Raw genomic sequence first — 22,934 nt, 5'->3', positions numbered from 1 at the left:
TCTGCCATAAGAGTGGTGTCATCTGCATCTGAGGTTATTGGTATTTCTCCCGGCAATCTTGATTCCAGTTTGTGTTTCTTCCAGTCCAGCATTTCTTATGATGTACTCTGCATATAAATTAAATAAACAGGGTGACAATATACAGCCTTGACGAACTCCTTTTCCTATTTGGAACTAGTCTGTTGTTCCATGTCCAGTTCTAACTGTTGCTTCCTGACCTGCATACAAATTTCTCAAGAGGCAGATCAGGTGGTCTTGATACATTAATTCAAATGTATCCACCTTTTGCTTAATAGTTTGTTATTGATGATTGTTGCCCTGATCATTATTTTATTAGGTGTTCCAAAATAGTGATTTTCTATCATTGTTGGGTTTATTAACTTTTTCTTCTTTAAAGAACATTTTTTCATCAATTTTCTGGTTACCTTCAAATAAAGTCTTCACTGGAAAGATGGGATAAATGCTTGTTTTTGCTTTATCAATTTTCCGAGTAATGAATTGGCACCTTAGCAACCTCCAGAGTTAACTTTTTTGTTTAGCTCTGATTATCTTGTAAAGTCCTATTTTTTCATGTACTGAATATGTCCCAATCCACTGTAGTCATTCTTGTTAATTCTTTTTAATATCCGAATTTCCCATATTCTGTGGGAACCTTTCAAATAGGTTTTTAACACAACCCTAGGAGTTCGTGGGTTTGTTGTCATTATGTAAAAGCTTACTTTTGTTGTGTGGCACTTGAAGAATAGTAGTTCACCAGAAGCAGCAGCAAGAGCCTCAAGGTCATAATGCATTTACGAGTGAGAGGCACAGCAGAAATAACCCTGTGTAAGGAGGCAGACCTTGGTCCTCCTCTTTCTTTTGCTGGCTACTAAGCTGTGTGATCTTGTTCAGTCTTCAGGCTTTAGCTGCCCTTGCTGCTATTGTCTCCTCCTTGTACCCACCCCACCTCCAAATTTCAGAGAGGTAGTATGTCTTCATCATACCATTCCTGTTCTTACCTGGCAGCCCTCTTTCTCAGCGTTAGGGACTTTTAAATTCAGCATGCTCTGGATAGGGTGTTTTGATTGTGTTTCCCAACTAGAGGTCGGATGAGTGTTCTGTGATCTAGGAAACACTAAATAGCCTGTGAAGGATTAATGGATATGAAGAAAATAGTTATGCATTCATAGTATTATTTGTACAGTTCGTTTCGATAACTGAGTGCATTTTAAAAAGACTGCGAAAACTTTTTGAAGCAGTAAGCCGTCTTGAAAATTATATTCTTCAAAATAACTTGCTCTGTCTTCTTGTGCTCAGCTAGAATCCACTTTTCTAAAGCAACTGTGATCAGTATGAACCGTTAAAATCAGGGCCAATGTGAAACATCAGGCTTTTGAATTTAAGAGAATTGAAGGGAGAAAACAGTCTTTCAGCTCCGTTAAAAAAAAAAATGTTGCTTTTTATGTATTATTGCTGATTGCACATGTAGTATTTAACAATTAAAATACAGTATGTATATATAAATAACTGGGTCACATATGTATTTAGATTTTACCATGTTTTGTTTTTGAAGTAAAGTTAATCAGCACCAGTATTTAAAGTAAAATGCTTTTACTATAATCTTTACTATAGATCTGACTATAATCCAGAGACTCTTAAGCCTCACGCCCTCATTTCAAGCTTTATTTGATGAAAGAAAATTAATTTGAAAACAAATCTGTGTTCTCTTTGCACTTTTTAATCATGGGCTTATTATGGTTACTGAATAGTCAAGAGATCTTTATGATGAATCCTGGAAGTCTACAGAACTATGCCACCAAAGGCCTGGATGGAAACATAGTCTAGTTCATCTATATTGTTTATTCTCCCCCTCCCCACCAACCCCCATGAAGGGAGTTCTGCTTAAACATCACTGAGAATTAGTTTCTAGTTTAAGGCAAAACAGATGTTAAACCACTCAGGATTGGGATCTTTTAATATTAAACACTTAATTCCCAAATAGGTCAAGTGCTTTTGGTGGGAGGTCTAGACAGACTGGCGTCAAAAGCTTTAGTAAACTTGCTGCATAAATTGAGACCACCACTGTATACCAGACATTTCTTTGCAAATATATCCGTTTCTCATCTTCGGTTCCTTCTGTTCTTAAGAGATCGCTGATAACAGTTTGTATAATAATTCCTTTATACTACAAAAAGTAATTACTTTTCCTCATGCCCTGTTAGTTCTTGCAAGTGCACATGTACTAATGTTCCTCCTTTTTTCCCTTTGGCAGAGGAGATTGAAGTGGATGTTGAAAGCACAGAGTTCTCCCATGGAGAAGTGGACAATATCAGTACCACCAGCATCAGTGACATTGATGACCACAGCAGCCTGCAGAGTATTGGGAGTGACGAGGGTTACTCCAGTGCCAGTGTCAAACTTTCGTTCACTTCCTAGAACCCAGCATGACATGACAGTGCAGGGCAAAGTATTCACTGGGCCAATTCAATCCAAACAATCTCTTAAATTGGGTTCATGATGCAGTCTCCTCTTTAAAGCTAAGCAAAACTATACTTGAACAAGAGTCAAGAGACCTCTATTTAAGCAAATACTTAGCAAAAAGTGGGGCAGAGCCTCCCCTGCAGAACAAATATTCATATTTGAAAATCACAGTTTCTAATGGCAGCAGAAAATGTGTGTGAAATTTTCTCAATTTGATTTAGTTGATTTGAAAGAGGACACTGGAGATTACATCCTCTTTTTCTTTTCTAGTTTGCTCCTATCATATTGATTGAGTAGACACATTTAAGGATGGGATTATGAACCCTTCCTGAGCTCTTTGGTCCTAACAACAAACAAGAATCAAACCTATAGTAAAGACAAGATAATCAGGCATTAATCTTGGATAGCTAAAAAGCTATTAAAACAGCCTAGGACAGCTTATCATGAAGCCTGTGGATGATCAATTCTTTATAAAAAGGAAAAAAAAAAAAAAGCTCATTTCATGCTCTGCAAAAGGAGAGACTCCCATGAAGCCTTTTGAAAGGGATCATCATGCAGCTCAGCTTTCTGTTGGATTCCATGCTAAGCAAGCTAACCTTATCCTGCATTGTTAGCACTAGGGCAGCCAATCGCCAGCTCTACAGTCAGCCGCCCTTAGGCCCTTGGGGAAGTCCCTGTGCGTGACAGCGTCTACCACGCAGGGCCTGATTTTGGATTGAGGGGCCAGAAGGAAAAAGCTCCACGTGCCTCCATGTCTGCGTGGGCCAGAAGAGTTGTACACGCAGATTAGCAGGCCAAGGTCTGAGCCACGGCAGCATTTTTATTTCAGATTTTGATAACTGTTTGTATGTGTTGAAAACCAAAATGACATCTTTTTAAAGCTTGTCCATAAAAAACATAGACGTCTTTTATAGTGTAAAACACATGGGAAAAAAATCATCTATTTTGATGCAGCATTTGATAATGATAAAACACCTCACACCTCACTCTTTATAGTGCACAAAATGAATGAGGTCTGGGCTAAGTAGAAAAAAGGTCAGTGCTGTTTTTGTTTTCTTTTAGAATCATTACCTTTTATCATCTCTTAACCATCTGATATCTATAGTAGACACACTATCATAGTTAACATAGTTAAGTTTGGCACTTGTCTCATTTTAATGTAAAGATCTGCTTCCGTTTCCTACAGGCGGTCTCTCTCCTTCCTCACAGCCCCATTGTGCGGGTGCTATTGTTGCTCTTGTCAATATTTTCAGAAATGTTATTTTAAGTGAAATTTCTAGCCTGCACTTTGATGTCATGTGTTCCCTTTGTCTTTCAAGCTCCAAGGTTCTCCCCAGCCCTCCCCCTTATCCTGGGAAGCCTTGGAGACCTTATCCTGACTCTTTGGACTTTGTATACTTTAAATAATTTAACTACCCTTAATTACTTAAAAAAGGAAAAAAAAAGCTTTATGATTTTCGTAACTTATTGCTGATTTTAATGGGTTAATTTCAGTCCTGTAGTTTTATTTTGTTTAGATAGGGCTGGGCAAGGAAAAAGAAAATAAAGACAACCATATTTAGCAGTGCAGTTGAGTTGTGTGTATGTTAAACTATCCTTTGTAAGTAGCACTTTTAACAGCTCTCACTGCTTCTATATATGAAGTGAACCATCTTGGTCATACACAAGGCCTCATCATATACTTACTTGTTCTTGTGCTCTTCCTGTGCCTCCAGAAATATTTTATCCTTGATTGTGGTATGTCTGAGTGAAAGAAATTCTTTGAAGTAGATGTGTGAAAAACTGCATGCCTTTAGAAGCCCCTTATTAGAACTTGCTACTTCAGGTGCTGGGGACTTAATGCAAAACATGCTAAAAGAAATTTGTTTCTGTGGCCCAGGTAAATTATTTCTGGTTTCATTTATAATTACTCCTGGCCAAGTCAAAATATTCCTCTATATGCTTACTTTTGACTTTCCCAAGGGAGACAGTTTGAAGACTCTGCTAACTACCATGGAAAGTAAATGGAAGCCAGTGACAGAGTTTCTGTTTTGTTATTCCCATGGCATTCACTTGAATCACTTGCCTAGGGCTGGAATTTGGGACTTCATTTAGGTGAACTTGAGGCGCTGCCATTTTGCTGTATATGTAAAGATGGTGGGCTGGGAAGCCTTTGTCACAAACCTATAGGACCTATTTCAACTGCCCCCTAAACTACTCCTTCCCTGAATTTGTTTCCTTTGGGGGAAGGGGATGGATTGTATGATGAATAAGTATTAATTTTTTAAAAGACAAACTGACTTTGAAGATACAAAAAGTTAACCACAAGAAATAAAAATTGTGAATGAAGAATACCCGAGTGCTTTTTGTACCACCCTTCTCTATGAAGGAAAAAATACGAATGAACATCCACACCTTGAGAGGCAAATCTCTTTCAGTGTCCATGTTGATACTACTTCAGTGGTCGGAATTAATGGCAGTTTAAAATCATTGCCATTTCCTGTTCTATAGCTTTAGAACAGGTGCCTTCTTGACTGATAATTCCATATAACCTAACTGCAGATGGTTTAATGTACCAAATTTTAATTTCTTCAGGCAGGACACAAAGCCATTTATCATTATCTGTTCTCCAAATAACTTTTTAGGGAATCCCTTAGGCTATATACTATTATTCAAATTGAAAACCAGTCTGGAGGGTCCCACTTAATCCTCACTAACCTGAGTTAACACTGCCCCCTATATAAAAGATCTGTGTGCCATGATGTGTGCTCACTCACTCACTCATGGCTGACTCTCTGCAACCCTAAGGATTGTTGCCTGCTAGGCTCCTCTGTCCATGGGATTTCCCAGGCAAGAATACTGGAGTAGGTTGCCATTTCCTCCTCCAGGGGACCTTCCTGACCCAGGGATCGAACCCATTTCTCTTGCGTCTCCCACATTTTCAGGTGGATTCTTTACCACTAGTGCCACCCGGGAAACAAAAGCTTTTAGTACTATGAAGAGATTTTAAAAGGCAGTGAGAATTACTGAGGCAAAGCTTCTACACCTAAGGCCACACGGACAGTTTCCTGGGTCATTTCTCTTGAGAACTGTTTACCCTCTAGGTAAAGGTTTACCAACTGTCTACCCTCTTGGTAAAGGTTTTTTCGAGGGTTTGTTTTCTTCCACTTAGTCCTTTTCCTATTATCCTTCCACCTCGAAATATTCCATAGCCCATTCCAAAAATTGCATAATACAACAAGGATTTTGGCTACATTTAAATAACAGTTCTAACATTTGCTAAGGATGCTGGGCAAGTTACTAAATTACTTCATGGAGACTGTTTCCTCCTGAAAAAGTTGTTAAAAATACTACCTCTACTTTGAAAGACTGTTAAGGATTAAAACTGATATAGGTAATTCAACCCTACCCCCATAATCTAGGGGCTTGTAGCCTACCAGGCTTCTCCATCCATGGGATTTTCCAGGCAAGAATACTGGAGTGGGTTACCATTTCCTTCTCCAGGGGATCTTCCCGACTCAGGGATTGAACCCAGGTCTCCCGCATTGGAGGCAGATGCTTTAACCTCTGAGCTACCAGGGAAGATATTCTCTTCATCTTGAATCCTGAACTTTAGTTATTCTGACTCTGGGTCTTCCCAAAAAAGACTATTAATAAAATGGTTCAATTTCACAATTCTGTGGCAGGTTATACATTTTAAGACGTAAATTTTGACATCCCATAGAAATTTTTAAATAAAGGCTTTGTAAGAGTCATGTTATTGGTTTTAGTGATTACCTGGTCTTCCTAAAAAAAAAAAGGACCTGAGTTTGAGTATGTTATACACTGATAGTAACTGCTGCATAATAAATTGAGTGCCCCAGTTAATATTTTAGTGCTGGCCTCACCATGAAAAAGAATCTTATTGCCCTATGTACTAGATCTAACAGGAAACTAGTTTTCTTATGGAATACCATCTGATTCTTTTAAATAATAAGTGTAGATCAAAACAGAATACTGGTTGGCAGCTTCAGTTCTTCCTTCTGTTTTACCTTTGTGCTCAGTAACCCAGTTGTGTCCGACTGTCTGCAGGCTCATGGACTGTAGCCTGCCAGGCTCCTCTGCCCATGGAATTTTCCAGGCAAGAATGCTGGAGCATGTTGCCATGTCCTCCAGATAATCTGACCCAGGGTGTTGAGCCGGAGTCTCTTTCGTCTCCTGCACTGGCAGCTGGATTCTTTACCACTAGTGCCACCTGGGAACCCCTTTACCTTTTCATACAGTAATCAATTATTAAGGGAAATGACTTAAAATGAAAATGAAGCTCTTTTAAAGTTCTGCCAACTTCCTATAATTTTGGAATTTTCTATTTTCTCAAGCTCTTAGCTATGGAAGATACTTTTAAAAGTCTTTACCAGTAGGACAATAATTGGTATATTCTAGATTTTCACACTAGAGCACAGAATAGCACTGTAAAAACACAAAAGCCATAAAATACCTCTAACATTAATACAAATTTAAGAAGTCAATTTTTTCTAAATTAGCAGCTTCATCACACTCACTCTGAAAGCTAGGTCAACTAAACTTGACAGTGCTCTTGGAGGGAAAAACTGGGCAAAAGAACCAAACGGATACTTACTCCTCCTCCTCGCACACTTTTGGGCAATGAACAACTGGACAACTGGACAATTACCATCTATTAAAGACTAGCCTAGCTGCGGATCTCAGACTTCAACACTAGTTTTCCAAAGTCAAGTGTTTGCTCCCAAGTCAAGTGTTTCCTCCAAGCCTGAATTGTTTCTGTGGTCAGAAATTCACTGCATCTTGCTAAAGTGAGTTACAGGGCTTAAAAGGGGGAAAAAACAAATGCCCATCAGTTCCACCAAAAAAAGGAAAGTCATGAGCCAGCAAAATAATAATCATGATTTTGGGGCCTCAAGTTGAGAAAGTAGCTCTTCAAACATTAAAAAAAAACCCTTTTCTTCTAATGAGCATAACCACGGCTTCTTTAGCTGTGCTCTTTAACTGGGGAAACAAACTACAATTTTAATAATTCCAGTAACAAGTGTGTACTGGTTCTGTAAAAATGAACCGGTCAAGTGCTTGGTGGAAGTAAACTGCCAGGTTTTTTTTTTTCCCCCAGCAACTAAAAGATGACTTAAGTATCCAAAATTTGGTCAAGTTCAGCTGTCAACTACCAGAAGCCCAGCATTCTTCTCGGATCTGCTTTTCCCTGCTCAAGGCACACACAAAGAAACTTAGGTTGGTGCAGAAGTAACTGCGATTCTGCCTTGTTGACCTTTTTTGTTTGACATTGGAATACATTCTTAATCATTTTAGTGTGCATTTCATGCTTTTGTTTTTTTGCTAGTGACTCATTACTTGCTGTTTATTTTATATTTTAGACTATGGAAATAATACTAAGACAAAAAGCAATTTAAGCGATTTTCTTATTTGAGTTCAAAATGGGTTGTAAAGCAAAAGAGACAACTCACAACAGCACATCTGGCCCAGGAACTTCTAATGAACCTACAGTGCAATGATGGTTTGTTTAAGAAGTTCTGCAAAGGAAGAAAGAGCCTTGAAGATGAGAAGTGCACATCAGAAGTTGACAAAGACCAACTGAGAGCCATCACTGAAACTGATTCTCTTACAAGTACATGAGAAATTGCCAAGGAACTCCATGTCGACCATCCCTATGGTCATTCAGCATTTGAAGCAAATTGGAAAGGTGGGAAAGCTCGGTAAATGGGTGCCTCATGCACTGCCCACAAAATCAAAAACTATTGTTTTGAAGTATTGCCTTCTCTTACTCTATGCAACAAACCATTTCTCAAGATTGTGACATGATGAAAAGTGGATTTTATATGATAACTAGTGATGACCAGCTCAGTGGTTGGACTAAGAACCTCCAAAGCAGCTCTCAGAGCCAAACCTGCACCCAAAAAAGGTCATGGTCACTGTTTGGTGGTCTGCTGCCAGTCTGATGCACTACAGCTTTCTGAATCTTGGCGAAACCATTACATTTGAGAAGTATGCTCAGCAAATTGACGTGATGCACCAAAAACTGCAACTCCTACAGCTAGCATTGGTCAACAGCCAGTAACTGCTTAATAACTGCCAAGTTGCACAACCACTTCAAAAGCTGAATGAATTGGGCTATGAAGTTTTGCCTCAGCCTCCTTATTCACCTGACCTCTGGCCAACCAGATACCACTTTGAGAATCCTGATGATTTTTTTTGCAGGGAATACACTCCCATGACCAGCAGGAGGCAGAAAATACTTTCCAAGAACTCGTTAAATGCCAAGGCTTGGATTTTTATGCTAAGAATAAACTTATTTCTCGTTGGCAAAAATGTGTTCATTGTAATCGTTCCTATTTTGATTAATAAAGATGTGTTTGACCCAAGGAAATGGCAACCTACTCCAGTATCCTTGCCTGGAAAATCCCATGGACAGAGGAGCCTGGTAGGCTATGGTCTAGAGGGGTCGCAAAGAGTCGGACACAACTGAGCTAGTTCACTTTCACCCTAGTTATGACTTAAAATTCAAGGTCCAAAACTGCAATTGCATTTGCACCAACTTTATACATAATCTGAAAGTGAAGACCCTCACAGAAATCCAACACCTTTATCTGTGTTCGTTTTTTTTTTATACTTAGTCTGGCTAGGCCAAAACAAATTCACAGAAAGTCAATAATGGTTTCCAAACCTCTTGAGATGTTTCTTAAGAGTACATTTATATAGATATGCTTAAAAAAAAAAAAGGTCATAGTATAAGGGGATTCAGTAACTTTGGTTTTGTTTAAACTATGGTATTACCTGTTATTTTACCTGCTATGCTCTTCCTCTCCACTGCAGTAAAAATTCAGTTTAACTTGCAACTCAAAAATCCTAGATATAAAGAATGTTTACATTTACTACTGAACTTGTAAATTATCATTTATACTACTTGGTGGTTTCACAGTATAATACAAATACTTAATACAATCCAGTGCATGTTTATTGAACTCTTAAGTATTTTAACAAATACAAAACCTTATTGGTTTTAATAGATTTTCTTCCTTCTTTTGTATTTCAGTTAATACCAAGTTGAAGCAAAAATTCAAATCAAAGCTTTAAAAATACTTGGCTTAATTTGTAAGTGGTATTTTTCACCTTATATAATCACAATCTACAGACATCACACAACTTAAAAACTATGAATTTCCTTTGTCACTTAAGTTTTCCCTTGCTATTTTAAAGGCAGACACAGCATTAAAACTGCACTGCAATGGAAAGCCACACACATATGCACACCCTTCACTGTGAAAAAAACAAGCATTTTTTAAAATGAGTTGTTACATTAAACGGATGTATTTCATTTTGGTTTGCAGAAAATTGCCACAACTAAAATTTAAAATTGTTTTTTTGGGGGGCAGGTTTTAAGACTGTCCTTCCCTTGAAACAGTCAATAACAAAGTCAAATGCAAAGTCAAATGTTAAGTTCTGAGAAGACAAATGCAACCATAGCCACAAGGGGGCCATTAAGTATGGTTCAGTCCATCAGTTTCAAAGGTTCAAGTCCCCTTTCTTGACAAGCAGGGAAACTCTGCATTAAATTTTATAACAACACTTCATAAGACCAAGCATCATATTTGATTTTAGAAAACTGAGAGGTTAACCACCTGCATTTGTAAAATACTATTGGTATCATGCTTCTCACTAAGCATTTCTCAACTTATGAGACAGGTCTCCCCAGGATTCCTAATTTTCAAGTTTAGTCCAGAGATACTATCATCATCCTGCAAATAGGATTTCTCAAAGGGTCACATCTAGATCTCTGACACAAGAGCTCTTGTTTTCCTGCCATATGCCTATTTGTAAAAGGAAGGCCCACAGGGCCAAAGGTGGCACAGGTCTACCAAAAAATTAAAATTCACGAAATAAAAAATTTTATTTTCTCCTTCTACCAGAAATTTACAAACATCTCTATTAAACACAGCCCTTAAAATAAAAAGAAAACTAGTTTGTCCTTTAGGATCCAATTTCTTATGTCCAATATAAGGAGTACATAAAGATTTACCAAAACCTTTATTACTTACTCAATATTCTTTTCTGTGGAAATGATGTATGCTTAATCACTGTATCAATGCTGGCAGCTAAGACTTTACCTATCGGTTAACACACCCTGGAGATTTTAAAAACACTTTATTTAATAAAAGTTAAACATACAAAAACTGAAATTAACACACATCTTAAAAATCATCTTCTTCCACTAATAGGAGGACCCTTTCCTATGCATATATTTGGCTTAAACTCAACTCAGGATAATTGTGAAGTTCACTTACCAACAAATGCTGACTGATCTAGTTAACAAAAATTATAAACTCAGCTACATGAACATAATATACAGGGAAATTATGGTCAGATTAATGCACAAGAAATACAGTAAATTTTTAATGATGAAATATTCAGTACTCTTGTTCATTAATTTAGCCTTGGTTTTTTTACAAAAATAGTATCTACATTGTATACAGGGCTATACATCAGCTTTTTGTTTTCTCATATAAACATTACACATCCAAAAAATGTCACCACTACTGTAAGTGAAAACACAGGAGGAAAGCAAACGTACAAAAAAAAAAAAAGAACATTAGAAAAGGTAGCTGGTCCTAAACATGGTTTCTTACATAAAACTAAAATTCAATGAAAAGAATAAAGAGCTGGATCAATTTTAGAGATGGCCTAATAGGCTTAGGAAGCAAGTTATTGAGAAAAACCTCAGAAAAGAAAACTTTGCCATTTACCAATTAACCTAGTTTTAGGTTAATTGGACAACAGCTAAATTTAAGCTGAAGATAAGAAAAACAATGAAGAGAAATTCTTTTTAGAACATTGGTATTTTGTCTTGATGTTCCAGGGAATTGCTAGAGTATGTGGCAAGTTCAAAGCATCTGAAAATTCCCAGTTAGAACTTTACAAAAAGTATTTACCATCCATTAAGTGGGTACCTGATACTAGGAAGATGAATAATTCATTTAAGTGCTGTATTTATGCAGCATTTATCTAGAAAAGTTGCTTTATCCAATAAACTTTGAGGAAACTGGTAGTAGTAATGAAAAAAAAGTTTAAATGAGTAGCAGTTATTAATTGCAATTTCAAGTTTCATTCTATTGAAGTCAAACAATGACAACAATGGTATTTTCTTTACTCATCTAACAAATAATTTACCTTTAGAAAAATATAAGGATAAAAAGGTAAATGTAAAGCCCTGCAGAGATGAAATCCAACAGTTTTTCTGATTATTGAGGCATCAAATGCCTAACATTGTATTTAGAGGTATCTTGATACTGTGTCATAGGTTTATCAGCAATTCCACAAGTTCCTACTCCAACTTTGCCAGTTACACTCTCGGGTGAAGCAAAAATACTCCTCTTTACCTAGAGAGAGGAAAAAAAAAGAATTCTTTATTGGTTTTGGAAAAAACTAAAATTTCAAAATACGCCTTTAAGGAAAAGTACATCAAGAAAACTTGAGTGATCAAAAAATCCTCCAGTGATACCCAACATAAGTAAGGTTCAATACACTCTAAGTGGTATGTAAGATAGCACACAGGTTTTCAAATTTTAGTTTATAAAAGAAAATAACCTAGATCTTTTATAATTCCTAATATAAATTCATTCACAGTGCTTCCACTGCAGAGACAGTGCCTAATGGGGATATTTTATATTCAGTAAGTCAAAAAGAAGATTAAAGAGGATTCTGAATTCAAGATCCAGTTGTATTTTTTTAAATCTCATCGAACGTCCTTCTTCATTTTAAAGTTATTTTAACGACAGCCATGCTCTGCAAATTTACGAAGTATGTGTGATGAAAGGATTTACTAACCTGGCCCTTTTTGTTTTTAGAATAGGCTCTGTTGTTGAACTGTTGCCATTTTACCTTCTGGTCCTCTCTTTCTTGTTCAAGTTCTTTTATTCTCTGTGCTTTTTTCAAAGCTTTCTTCTTTTTATATTCACGCTGCTGTGCAATCATTTCTTTTCTGTGTGGACAGAACAGGTAAATGTCAATTCAAAATGACCTCAACTAAAAGATGACTTCAGTGCAACCACTCTCCCGCCAAAGAAACCCCAAAATCGAATAAGTTTACACACTTTTCCCTCCATAAATAAAAGCACTAACGTCAATGCCAATCACTCAGGACTAGTAATAAATAAATGTTATTTGGAATATACAGTATCCGTGGAAGCTTTTAAACACAACTGTAGTAATCTATTACCCATTTAAATCCAATATTTCAACTGACTTTTAATTTGTCATTTACATAGCTTTTACAAGTTTTGTTTCAAGAAAAAGATGAGTTTCAACATGTAAAGCTAACTAACCCTTTATCAAATTTTAAATGGGCAGTTAGCAAGTATGATATGCTGCATTTGGAAAATGCAAAGATTCACTGCAGACAAAACTATTTCATCTAGACTGGAAGAGCTCAGCAGCACAAAGGGAAATCATAGCTAGCAATTCTTAAAACAAAAACAACTAGGGTTTTCCAATCAGAGCCTAAAAGTTCTCTCAGTAATTCCTGCTAAGTTAACACTTATCACCAAAGGAATGAATACAGAGGTATTCAAAATGAGGTAATATGATTCAGACTTCTCTGTATCATATAATCACTTCCATGAAGTATGGTTTTTACACAATGTCAAAGACTAAAAACAGAACTCTCATGTTGTTCTACAATCTACTTTTCTTATTGGGATGCTTAAATCAAATGTTGTTAATAGATGATATATTTTCCCATATTCAAATATATTTATGTAGCAAATTAAGTTCTGAAAACAAGTAGACAAATCAAAAGACGGCAAACTTCTGCATAAATGCAGAAGTTAACTGAAAACTGTTAATTCCATCTCATAAAGAACTCTCAAACCATACACAGCTCCATCCTTACTGCTACTCCCTTGGTTCAGGTCACCATCATCTTATACCTGGATGATAGCAGTAGCTGCCTTCTCTCTGCTGCCAGTAATCACTCAAAAGTTCAAATATGAACATATCAAATCCTCTCCACTTGAAATACATTAGTGCTTTCTAGCTCTTTATGATCTGGCCTCTACCTTTCTAATCTCTTTCTCTTGTTAAGCTACCCACCCTCAAGCCCCAAGTTTTTAACGAAAGGATTTCTGTTACTTCTATGTTCCTCCCCATTTTTTGGTTTTAAATGTAAATCTTACTTCTTGTTTAACTTACTTGTTAAGTCATGTCTGATTCTTTGCAACCCCACGAACTACAGCCCGCCAGGCTCCTTTGTCCATGGAATTTCCCCAAGAATACTAGAGTGGGTGGCCATTTCCTTCTCCAGGGGATCTTCCTAACCCAGGGATCAAACCCACATCTCCTGCACTGGCAAGGGGGTCTTTATCACTGAGCCACCGGGAAAGCCTATGTGTCAAGAACTGTGCCATAAGTTTTACTCAAGCTATGAATGAATCCTTACAACCCCATAACAGAGATACTACTATCCCTGATTTATAGATGAGGAATCAGAAGGTAAGCAGCTTGCTCAAGATCATACCTTCTAGTTCATTAACTGGCCCACATCTGTCCTTTTCAAATCTCAGTTTACATGTCATTTCCTCTAAGAAATTTGCCCTCATGACAAAAATGCAGCTTGTTACCTTTTCTTTGTTCTCTAAAAGTATCTGTTGTGTTTCCTCCATTACTTCTACACTAAAGTTTTTCTTTCATTATGTGTCTATTCTTCAGATTGTAAACGCAGTTAGGACAAGGCCTGTTTTGGTCTTTGCTGTGGTGGAACCCAGAACCTGGTTTATTGAGACATACTCTTAATTTTACTCTTAATCTTAAGATATCCTCTTAATAAATATGTATTAAATGCCTAAGCAGGAACCCCAAAATGTCTTCACTTTACCTAGGTATACGTATTAACAGACACTGTTAACCATACGCTGCTAACCTTCAAAACAATTGTAAACAGTATTATAACTTTCTTATCCTAATCTAGCCTGCACAGATTCTGCAGACAACCTCAAATACCCAAATGAGGAAGATTACATTTAAAATGCTAAAGTCAAAGTCACTTACTTTGACATGGGTTTGTTGCCACTGTCCTCCTTTGCCTTCCTTCCTTCTTCTACAGGCTTGAGGTTCAACAGTGGAGTCACTTCAGCATTGCCATAGCCAGCAAAAGTGATTGCAGCGGTGCCGTTTTCCTCATCTATCTCCTCAATCTCCGCTTCATAACACCTGTAAAGATATCATGGCTGTAAGCAGGTGAGTAAAGGTTTAATACTCAGCCTATAAGACTTATACTGCAGTGATTCAACTATTAAATGTGTCTAAAATGAAACTTAATACAATCAAATGTCCCTTTGGCAAAGATAATACAAAAAAGCAGCTAGAGTTAGCCACTGGCTTTTTAGGAAGGAAGTCCCAATCAAAATATTGCCCGGGAAGTCTCTGACAGATCTACTCAATGTGTTTTAGTCAATTTCTGTGAGAAAATATACTTCTTATATCAATCATTTCAATATATGTGCTTCACAGAAGTCTAAGAGAGCCAACCATTACTCAATGTTCAACCCAAGGGAAAAAGAACTTATAGACTGTATTAAAATAAAGAAAATCCATTCACTTTCCTCTATTTCATGTCTATTTCATCTAGCATCCAAGCCATTCTTCTGCCCTAAAACTTACTCTAAAGCTAAAAACTATAGTAATGGTAACCATCCAAGAATCAAATTGGTTGTCTAAGTCGTATCAGCCATATAAAGACTAAAATAGAGTAGGTCAAGCTGAATAAAAATCACCTTACCATTGTACTTTACTAGTTCATGTTATAGTTAGTTTTTTTTCTACACTTACTGTCCATCTTCACTCCAGATTGCCATACACTTGTCTCCTACTTTCCATGAATGAGTGGGCTGAGTAGAAGCAAAGTTGTCTGAACTTGCCAGAGTTTCAGAAGGCTGAGTTGACAGAAGGTCTTTGGTTAGTTCAATAACCTCCTAAAAAGGAAAAACAAAAACCATTATCTTTATAATTCACATTGTCACCTACTTTCAACAAGCAAGTTCTTTCAGTTTTTGGTAACAGCTCTCATACCATGTAGCACTCATTAACTACTCTACACATATTTATTTGCAGTTCATAATGATACTATGATGTAGATACTGTGATTATCCCAAGTAGAGACTAAGATAAAACATTTTATACAGTGGTGGTGGGACTTAAACCTAGCCAGTTGCCTTTCAATTTAATTAACCTCTAATACTAACAGAAATATAGTGAACTTGAATTTACACTGTACATTATTTTTATGCACCTATTTTAGCTAAAGAGATCTCTCTAAAGGTGAGAAATAGTCAACTCTAAGGCACTGAACTAGATTCAAGATCCCTTCTATCTCATTATCACTGTCACATATATTTAATTCCAATGAACTTTTTATAGGGCACTGCTTGGCAGTAGTATTAACTGACTAGCCAACAGGGATGCTCTCCCTACAAAAAAAATAAAATAAGCCCCCCAAAACTTGACGGAGCATTATTAGTAATAAAAATGTTCCTGCTCATATGTATTTCTACTAAAATACTATAGGCATGTATAAAAAAACAGTAGTTTTTCTATTCATTTATTGTAATACTTACCCCATCTGGGTAAGCAAATTACCAAGTCAGATTTTAAATATCCCAATACTATAATGTTAAATACATTAGCACAGCTTCAACTAAAAGGAAAAAGTAAAATAAATGTAACACACAGGTAGGTAAAGCCTTTCTGTGTGACAAATACATTTTCTAACTTACACTTGCTGCTGCTGCTGCTAAGTCGCTTCAGTCGTGTCCGACTCTGTGCGACCCCAGAGACAGCAGCCCACCAGGCTCCCCTGTCCCTGGGATTCTCCAGGCAAGAACACTGGAGTGGGTTGCCATTTCCTTCTCCAAAGCATGAAAGTGAAAAGTGAAAGTGAAGTCGATTAGTCGTATGCGACTCTTAGCGACCCCATGAACTGCAGCCTGCCAGGCTCCTCCGTCCATGGGATTTTCCAAGCAAGAGTACTGGAGTGGGGTGCCATTGCCTTCTCCGCTTACACTTACCGACTTCATTCAAAGGTGTTTGGTAGAGTTGGTTAAAAAACTTAATAAAAACAAACTGATAGATTCTGCTACCAATCCACTATATTTTTACTCTGATGAAGACTCATCCTTTGCTGTTGCACACAAAATACCTTAAACATCACACTGTACGTTTTGGGAGAAAAATGAGCAAAGTTACACTCCGTATTCAGTTTCTCCTGGCTCCCACTGAGGTTTAATAATAGCCAAGCAAGTGAAATATTACTTCTCTCCTTAAGATTTTAAATCTTCCCAACTAGTTCTTAAAAACTTATATTTGAGCCTTAAGGACAACAACAAAAAAAAGGATTATTAAAGCCCTTGGAGAAAGATCAGTTTTATGAATAAAAAAATTTTACGAATGAAAATACTAGAAGACTCAGATTTAAGTTAAAAATTCAGTAGATTAATATCTTTCATGAAATTTTATTAGGTGCCAAATAGCCATTCAAATACCTTTTGATTAAGACAATCCTTTGCAAATAAGCAAGGGATGTCCAAATAAATAGATGATGTACTACACAAAGAAGGAGAGTAAATTATCCAGTCTTGTTTTTAATTAACCACTTTTAGCACTAGGAATGTAATCCAGTAAGTCTGACTCAAAAGCCTACGTAATTCCCATCATTAAATAATTCAATTTAACTAGGGATCATTGGCCTACTAATGCACAAACATGAAGTCTGTGTTTTTAGATCTCAATATTTAGAACTCTACTTCCCTTAGAATAAAACATCTTTCCACTATGTTTTCATAATAAAATACATTTTCACCAAAGAGAAGGGTCCTGAAAAGCTGTGGTTGTAATTTCCAGGGCCCTGCACTGAAAAGACATTTTTAAAAATCAAGAGCATTTATCCCTAGCTGTCTTTTCACTTTGCCATGTTGTACATACCCCTCCCAACAATTATGAAGACCCTTCTAAATGTCCTTTTTCATTCACATGTGCATATGGACCAAAGTATTATAAATATGATTTCATGTATGAGGGAGTTCTTAAAGGTACATACCATTAATTACTTTTCCTCCCCCAAGTCTGAGTTCTGAAACTGCTCCTTCATTGACAGATGGGCAGCAGTTACAGTTATCGGCAATTCCAGGAAGCATCAGATGTTGTGATCTACATATCAGCAGGTCAAAGGGGGTGCACTCAAGCACTCTGCTTACTGAAGGAAGGCGTTTCGGGGATGCAGAGAGCCACTGTAATATATGAGACAAGTGACTTGACCCCTGCCTCCTTTAGAACCAGTTTATTCAGCAAAACAGCCTAATAAATTGACTATTTTTGTGATTATCACAGACTGCCTGGGGAGCTAGTCAACTAGCTAGTCTGGATTTTACTAAACTCACTTCTTTAAAGTGAAAAAAGAAAACAAATTAGGATTTCAGAAGACTGATTTGCTGCCTATTGAGTAACTTTATATGAAAGACAGTGTGGTAAGAGATAAACATAGAAGCCTTACTGGCAAAATGAAAGTCACTGGAAAAAATGCAGAAAAAGGATTCTGCATAAATGAAACTGCAAACAAATTCTTAACCAGAATAAGGATATTCCATAAAAGGAACACAAAAAAATAAAGGAGACTACAAACTCAGTCATCAGTCTGAGAAGACTTTTCAGCAAATATAAAAGATAGAATTAAATACCAATGGCACAAGGCATATCCCAGAAAGCAAGGAAGGAAAAGGATTTTTTAAAAAACAAAAACCTATGACAAAATAGAAGCTGTAGCTATAGTCAGTAGAGATAACAATTACTAGATGGAAGCAGATAGCAAAATATTTTTCAGAATTTTATCTAATATTAAACGATGTGTTCCATCTTTGAGTAGTTTTCAGTTCAAAAACAAAACTATATCTAGTAACCAAAATGATTGTTTTCCATGAGAGGAAAAGAATTTGAGGTCAAGATTGGTCGGGAAAAACATTCTCTGTTATTGCTAACTGAAGTGTTAGAACGTGCACTTCTAAATCTGTGCCATCTGATAAGGTAGCCACATATGGTTACTTAAATAAAATTAAAAATTCAGTGTTTCAGCCATCCTAGTCTTTTTCCAAGTATTCAATAGCCCCATGTACCTAGCAGCTATAATATTGCACAGCAGATATAGAACATTTCCATCACCACAGAAAGTTCTATTGGACAATGTTTTTCAAAATGGTTATTTAAAAAAGAATATTTTATAGAACGACCTCCGGGTCATCATTAACTGAACCCTAAGTAAGCCATTTACCTGGTTACTACAATGCCTACAACAATGGTCTCCTTCCCTATAGTACTTCCACTATAGATCATGTCCTAACACAATTCTGCCCAGACTCTGAAATGTATTCCAGAACTACTAAAATACCAAGACTCATAATAGTGCTGTCTTCACTCCCAACTCCCCGTTCCACCAGTTCCACATATACCCCTCCCTCTTACTGCCAATTAAATACAAGAAGCAAAGTATACAACACTGGCACAATGTTTTACTTTCTTCAAAAGGAAAAAGGACTGCTTTTAAGTTGGTTTTTAATAAAATAGAGAGAGAGAGATGGGGGTAGGTCAGGCTCTCTAAGACAAGCAGAAAGTTGGCCTGAGATGGGAGAAACTGCTCCCAAAACATTTTTTCTTACTGACTAGCTCCCTGAAATCCACTGGCCTAACTTCTACATACTGAAGAGAAGCCTTGGTTTCTGTATTTTTTTTTTTTAAATAACATACTATTCCAACTTCATGCACATCTATCCTAAATCCAGAAATTGAACCTGAAAACATTCAACTCATTTAAATTATGCCCAGGTAAGCTTTTAGAATTGTGAATCTGGACCCCGTTTCAAGTAAGTTTTGTTTGTTTGCAGTTCTGCTGTCCCTAAAATATTGATCATTTTAATTGGCAAGAGGATGATATAAACAGAGAGAAATGATACGTAGTATGAAGATGATTCGAGTTGTTATAAATCAGTGAAGATAAGTCATCTAATCAAAACATCTTTTAAAACTCTCCAAAAAATCAGATTCAGAATTAGATGAAAGCCATGGATATTTACAAATATTGTATATGGTGTTTTATTAATCAACCTAGTGTTGTAAGAAATAACAGATATTTACTTCTATGGCTTTATGTTTGTCTTGAAACCCCAGGGCAAGTTTTAAAAAGCTGGTTTCATACTTACTGCTCTTCCAGGACAAAAGGAACACATTAAATTCAGATCGCCTTTTTACATAGATTCGGTTTAATTTCAAGTTGCTAACAAGTGTCAATAATTACATATAAGACCTAGCCTTAAGTTCAAACATTATGTAACATTTATGCAGAAAAAAAATATCTCTTTAGGTATTTTTATGTGTTTTCAACACAGGCACTAGAGCTAGCTTTGTTACACTTACACACACACACACAGGACCTCTGGCATGGGTGCTCTATTTCATTTTCAAAGAAATCTTGTGGCATTGAAAAGAATCTGATATAATCTGATTAAGTTATATTTTCCTCCTTTAATTTTAGTTACCCTTTGAAGTAAAATTCCTTTTCCAGGTCTTTAAAAACAGAAATGTTATCCACTGTCAAGTTATATGTACCTCTTTTTCTAGAGTGATAGTGACTTATAAAATTAACTCTTACTTTTAAAAATTATAAGAGCATATAAGGGTGACACAACAAAGAACAATGCTTCAATTAATTGTTTTGATGTACACAAACTGAGGAAGCAACCCGTCTCTTAGAAGCCATGTATACCTCTGTGGGTGCACACATGTACACACAAGGGGTGTGAAGGGGAGAAACACTCCCTCCAAAGATATTATGGATACCCGTAGATTCTAGGCAATAACCACTTATAAGCCACAGAAATACTCTTTTCAAGCAATGAAACTATTAAGTATTGCCCCATACTTACTTGTAAATCTTTCTTTAATTTTAGTAAATCTTCATTTTCTCCATTTCCAGACAGCGCAGCCTCAACTTGCTGGAGTTGAGCTTTGTAGCTTGCCAGCTGCTTTGCTAGATCCTCTGACATCTGGTGAAAATAAAGAGTAAAGTCATGAAAACAGAACCAAAAAACCAAAACATAAAAATACATTTTTTTCCTGTCGGCCTGAATTAACCCTTACCGATTTTGTTCCCAACTCCTTATAACTCACTGCGGCATAATATATTACTACTACCTTTACTTTCAGTTCAGAGAAAAGCTGTGCTCCAAACCACAAACTTCAAGTATTCTGAAGATTATAAACATGTAAGATATATTACATATAGAAACAGAAAACGAGATAAGAGGAAAAAGGAGAATAATTTCTAATTTTCTTTAAACTATTAACAGGGAAGAGACACTGCGTTAGGCTCAAGGAACAGGACTGTTATATCATCACCAAAAAATAAAATAGAAGGCACTAAACTGTTGAAAGAGTTGAGGCTTCCGATTTTTAAGGGCTAAAAAGTACTTCGAAAGCCAAATATAAATGGCTTTTGGATTAACTACACAAATAACTTTCTCCACAAGAGCTATAGTACGTGTGTTTAGAAACTTCTCCACAGTGCAAAAATCTTTTCAGTCACTTAAGTACTGCCAATGCATTTTTCTGCAGTAAAAGAAACATCACAGATGCTCTCCAATCAGGCAATCTGAAGTACGGGCCTTTCACCAAATCCAGCTCGTACTTCTCCTGAAAATAAGACCGGAGAGAATTGTTTTTCGCTTTATTAGCAAACGTACAGGGTTTCCGAGACTCGTCTGTGTTACAAATCCCGGCCCGGAACCTGGAAGGACTTCAAAAGGGTTGGTGAAAGCCAGGCTGCTCCCCTTCAGTCACCCTATACCTCAAAGCCCGCCACAACTAGCTCGACCATTTCAGACCCCGAAATTCCAACAGCTTCCAAGGAAACCGAAAACAAGAACGGAGCCGAGGCCCCAGTAGCCGGAGCCCCACCCGCAAACAGGCTCCGCACAGAAGGGCCGAGGGCGTCCTTAAGATGCCTCCCGCGACCAGCCCAACCCCGTTCAGGGACTCTCAGGGCTCAACTCTGCGTGGAAGAGGAGGCCGGCGCCCGGGCGTCTCCACTGCGGCCTCGGCCTCTGGCCTCCGGTTCAACTCGTGAGAGGTCGAGGCCCAGCGAGGCCTCACTGTCTCCCTCATCGCGTTACCTTGTGTGGGGTTGGGAGAGTGGCGACGGGAAGGGGTAGTGGGCAAATGAGCCCAGCGGTGGCAGCAACAGCAACAGCAGCAGCAACAAAACAGTCCGCGTCGACAACTAGTTAACCCGGGATAAAAACTCAGGTCTCAACCGGGAGTGAACTAGGGAGGACTAAAGCCGGGGACTGGAAGGAGGTATAGAAGAGGCGGGTGAAGTCTCGCGAGAGGTTAAAAATCCTCGCGAGATGTCTCTCTATTCACGTGATTCCTAGCGCCCTCTAGGCCTCCGGTCCTTAATCACGTCAGGGACGTGAAGTGGACCGCGGCGGAGAGGGGGAGGGGGAAGGGGAAAGGGAAAGGGCGGGGTTCTCATAGGTAGGAAATGACGTACTGGGATGCGCCAGGCGCCGGATGTAGGTTCGTCTTATCTTAGTTCCGGCTTGGAATGGGGAATCCGTTTGTTGTTTTAGGTGTGGGCGCAGTCGGGCAAATCCTGAGGTTTCAGGGTGCTGGGTGGCGGAAAGAACCGGGTTTAATACAGTATTCATCGTAGAGGCTGGTTCTCAGAATTTGGTCCCAGCACCATCAGCATTGCCTGGTATTTATTTTTTACAGTAATTTATAATTTATTGCAAAAATAATGCACTATAAATACATACTTTCAACACCCACCTCAGACCTTTGAATCAGAAACGTTGAAGATGGGCGCAGCAGCCTGTTTCAGTAAGCCTTCTAGGGGATACCATTGTCCGCTCGAGTGTGAGAACCACTGCTTCATATTAATAGAATAGTAAAAGTCTTAAGGGCAACAGAAAGCTGATTAGATTGTGGCAGAACCTATTGGACAGTAGATTAGATTATTTAAAACCGATTTTGACTTTTCGAGGGCGGTTACACAGGCTGTGTACCTCCCCAGGAGCAAGAGCTGTGTATCCTCCCCTTTTCCGTTTACTGTTGTGAACAAAGGCCTTTCGTACCATTAAAAAAAAAAAAAAACTTTTATAAGCATTTACTGGTTTTAATTAAGTTATGTAGGTTAATGCCACTCGCAAGGGAACAGTCTCTTATAATCTTAAATATAAGCAGATTGTGTAAGCACTTAATGTTTAAAAATGTGTATTAAGTGTAATAATATATACTGTTGGACGGATATACAAATCTATCTAGAGATTTGGAGTGGAACCCAAATGTTTTCACTGATTATCCTTCCTACTTTTAATCTTTCCCCTATACACATGTAATTTTTTCCAATTAAAAAAAAAAAAAAAAAAAAAATAAAA

General features: G+C 37.5%; 2 protein-coding genes across 4 annotated transcripts in view; one reads left to right on the top strand and one right to left on the bottom strand.

Moving 5' to 3' along the window:
• MXI1 (MAX interactor 1, dimerization protein) overlaps positions 1–4,788 on the top strand; it is a 93,274-nt gene extending 88,486 nt beyond the window's left edge. The window contains exon 6 of one of the 2 annotated variants that reach the window (XM_010859368.1): positions 2,252–4,788. In XM_010859368.1, coding sequence (XP_010857670.1) covers positions 2,252–2,415 — 164 coding nt within the window. In that variant the 3' untranslated portion in view covers positions 2,416–4,788. The remainder of the gene's footprint in view (positions 1–2,251) is intronic. The other variant, XM_010859369.1, reaches the window with a different exon arrangement.
• A 4,109-nt stretch (positions 4,789–8,897) lies between these two features.
• Positions 8,898–21,881, bottom strand: SMNDC1 (survival motor neuron domain containing 1). Of its 2 annotated transcripts, XR_827004.1 has the most exons (7): positions 21,666–21,881; positions 20,421–20,540; positions 15,286–15,428; positions 14,506–14,667; positions 12,289–12,442; positions 11,632–11,840; positions 8,898–10,588 (listed from the first exon to the last, which is right to left on the bottom strand). XR_827004.1 is itself a non-coding variant. In XM_010859367.1 (6 exons), exons 2-6 carry the CDS (start codon positions 20,538–20,540, stop codon positions 11,703–11,705), a joined length of 717 nt encoding a protein of 238 aa, XP_010857669.1. In that variant the 5' UTR covers positions 21,666–21,769; the 3' UTR covers positions 10,333–11,702. The 2 variants fall into 2 exon arrangements, 1 of the variants encoding a protein (XP_010857669.1); XM_010859367.1 differs by having other exon boundaries at positions 10,333–11,840; positions 21,666–21,769.
• Positions 21,882–22,934: the final 1,053 nt, after the last annotated feature.

This window comes from Bison bison, unplaced genomic scaffold (genome assembly GCF_000754665.1).
Source record: "Bison bison bison isolate TAMUID 2011002044 unplaced genomic scaffold, Bison_UMD1.0 scf7180017864456, whole genome shotgun sequence".
NCBI lineage: Eukaryota > Metazoa > Chordata > Mammalia > Artiodactyla > Bovidae > Bison > Bison bison.
The sequence above is the reverse complement of the archived record's forward strand: the minus strand, read 5'-3'. Positions and strand labels throughout refer to the sequence as shown.

Coding starts and splice junctions, on each gene's coding strand:
- SMNDC1 (XM_010859367.1), bottom strand. CDS start 20,540: ATGTCAGAGGATCTAGCAAAGCAGCTGGCAAGCTACAAAGCTCAACTC. Junction 15,429..20,420: donor AATTAAAGAAAGATTTACAA/GTAAGTATGGGG, acceptor TTTCCTTTTTAG/GAGGTTATTGAACTAACCAA. Junction 11,841..12,288: donor CTAAAAACAAAAAGGGCCAG/GTTAGTAAATCC, acceptor TCCTCTCTCTAG/GTAAAGAGGAGTATTTTTGC.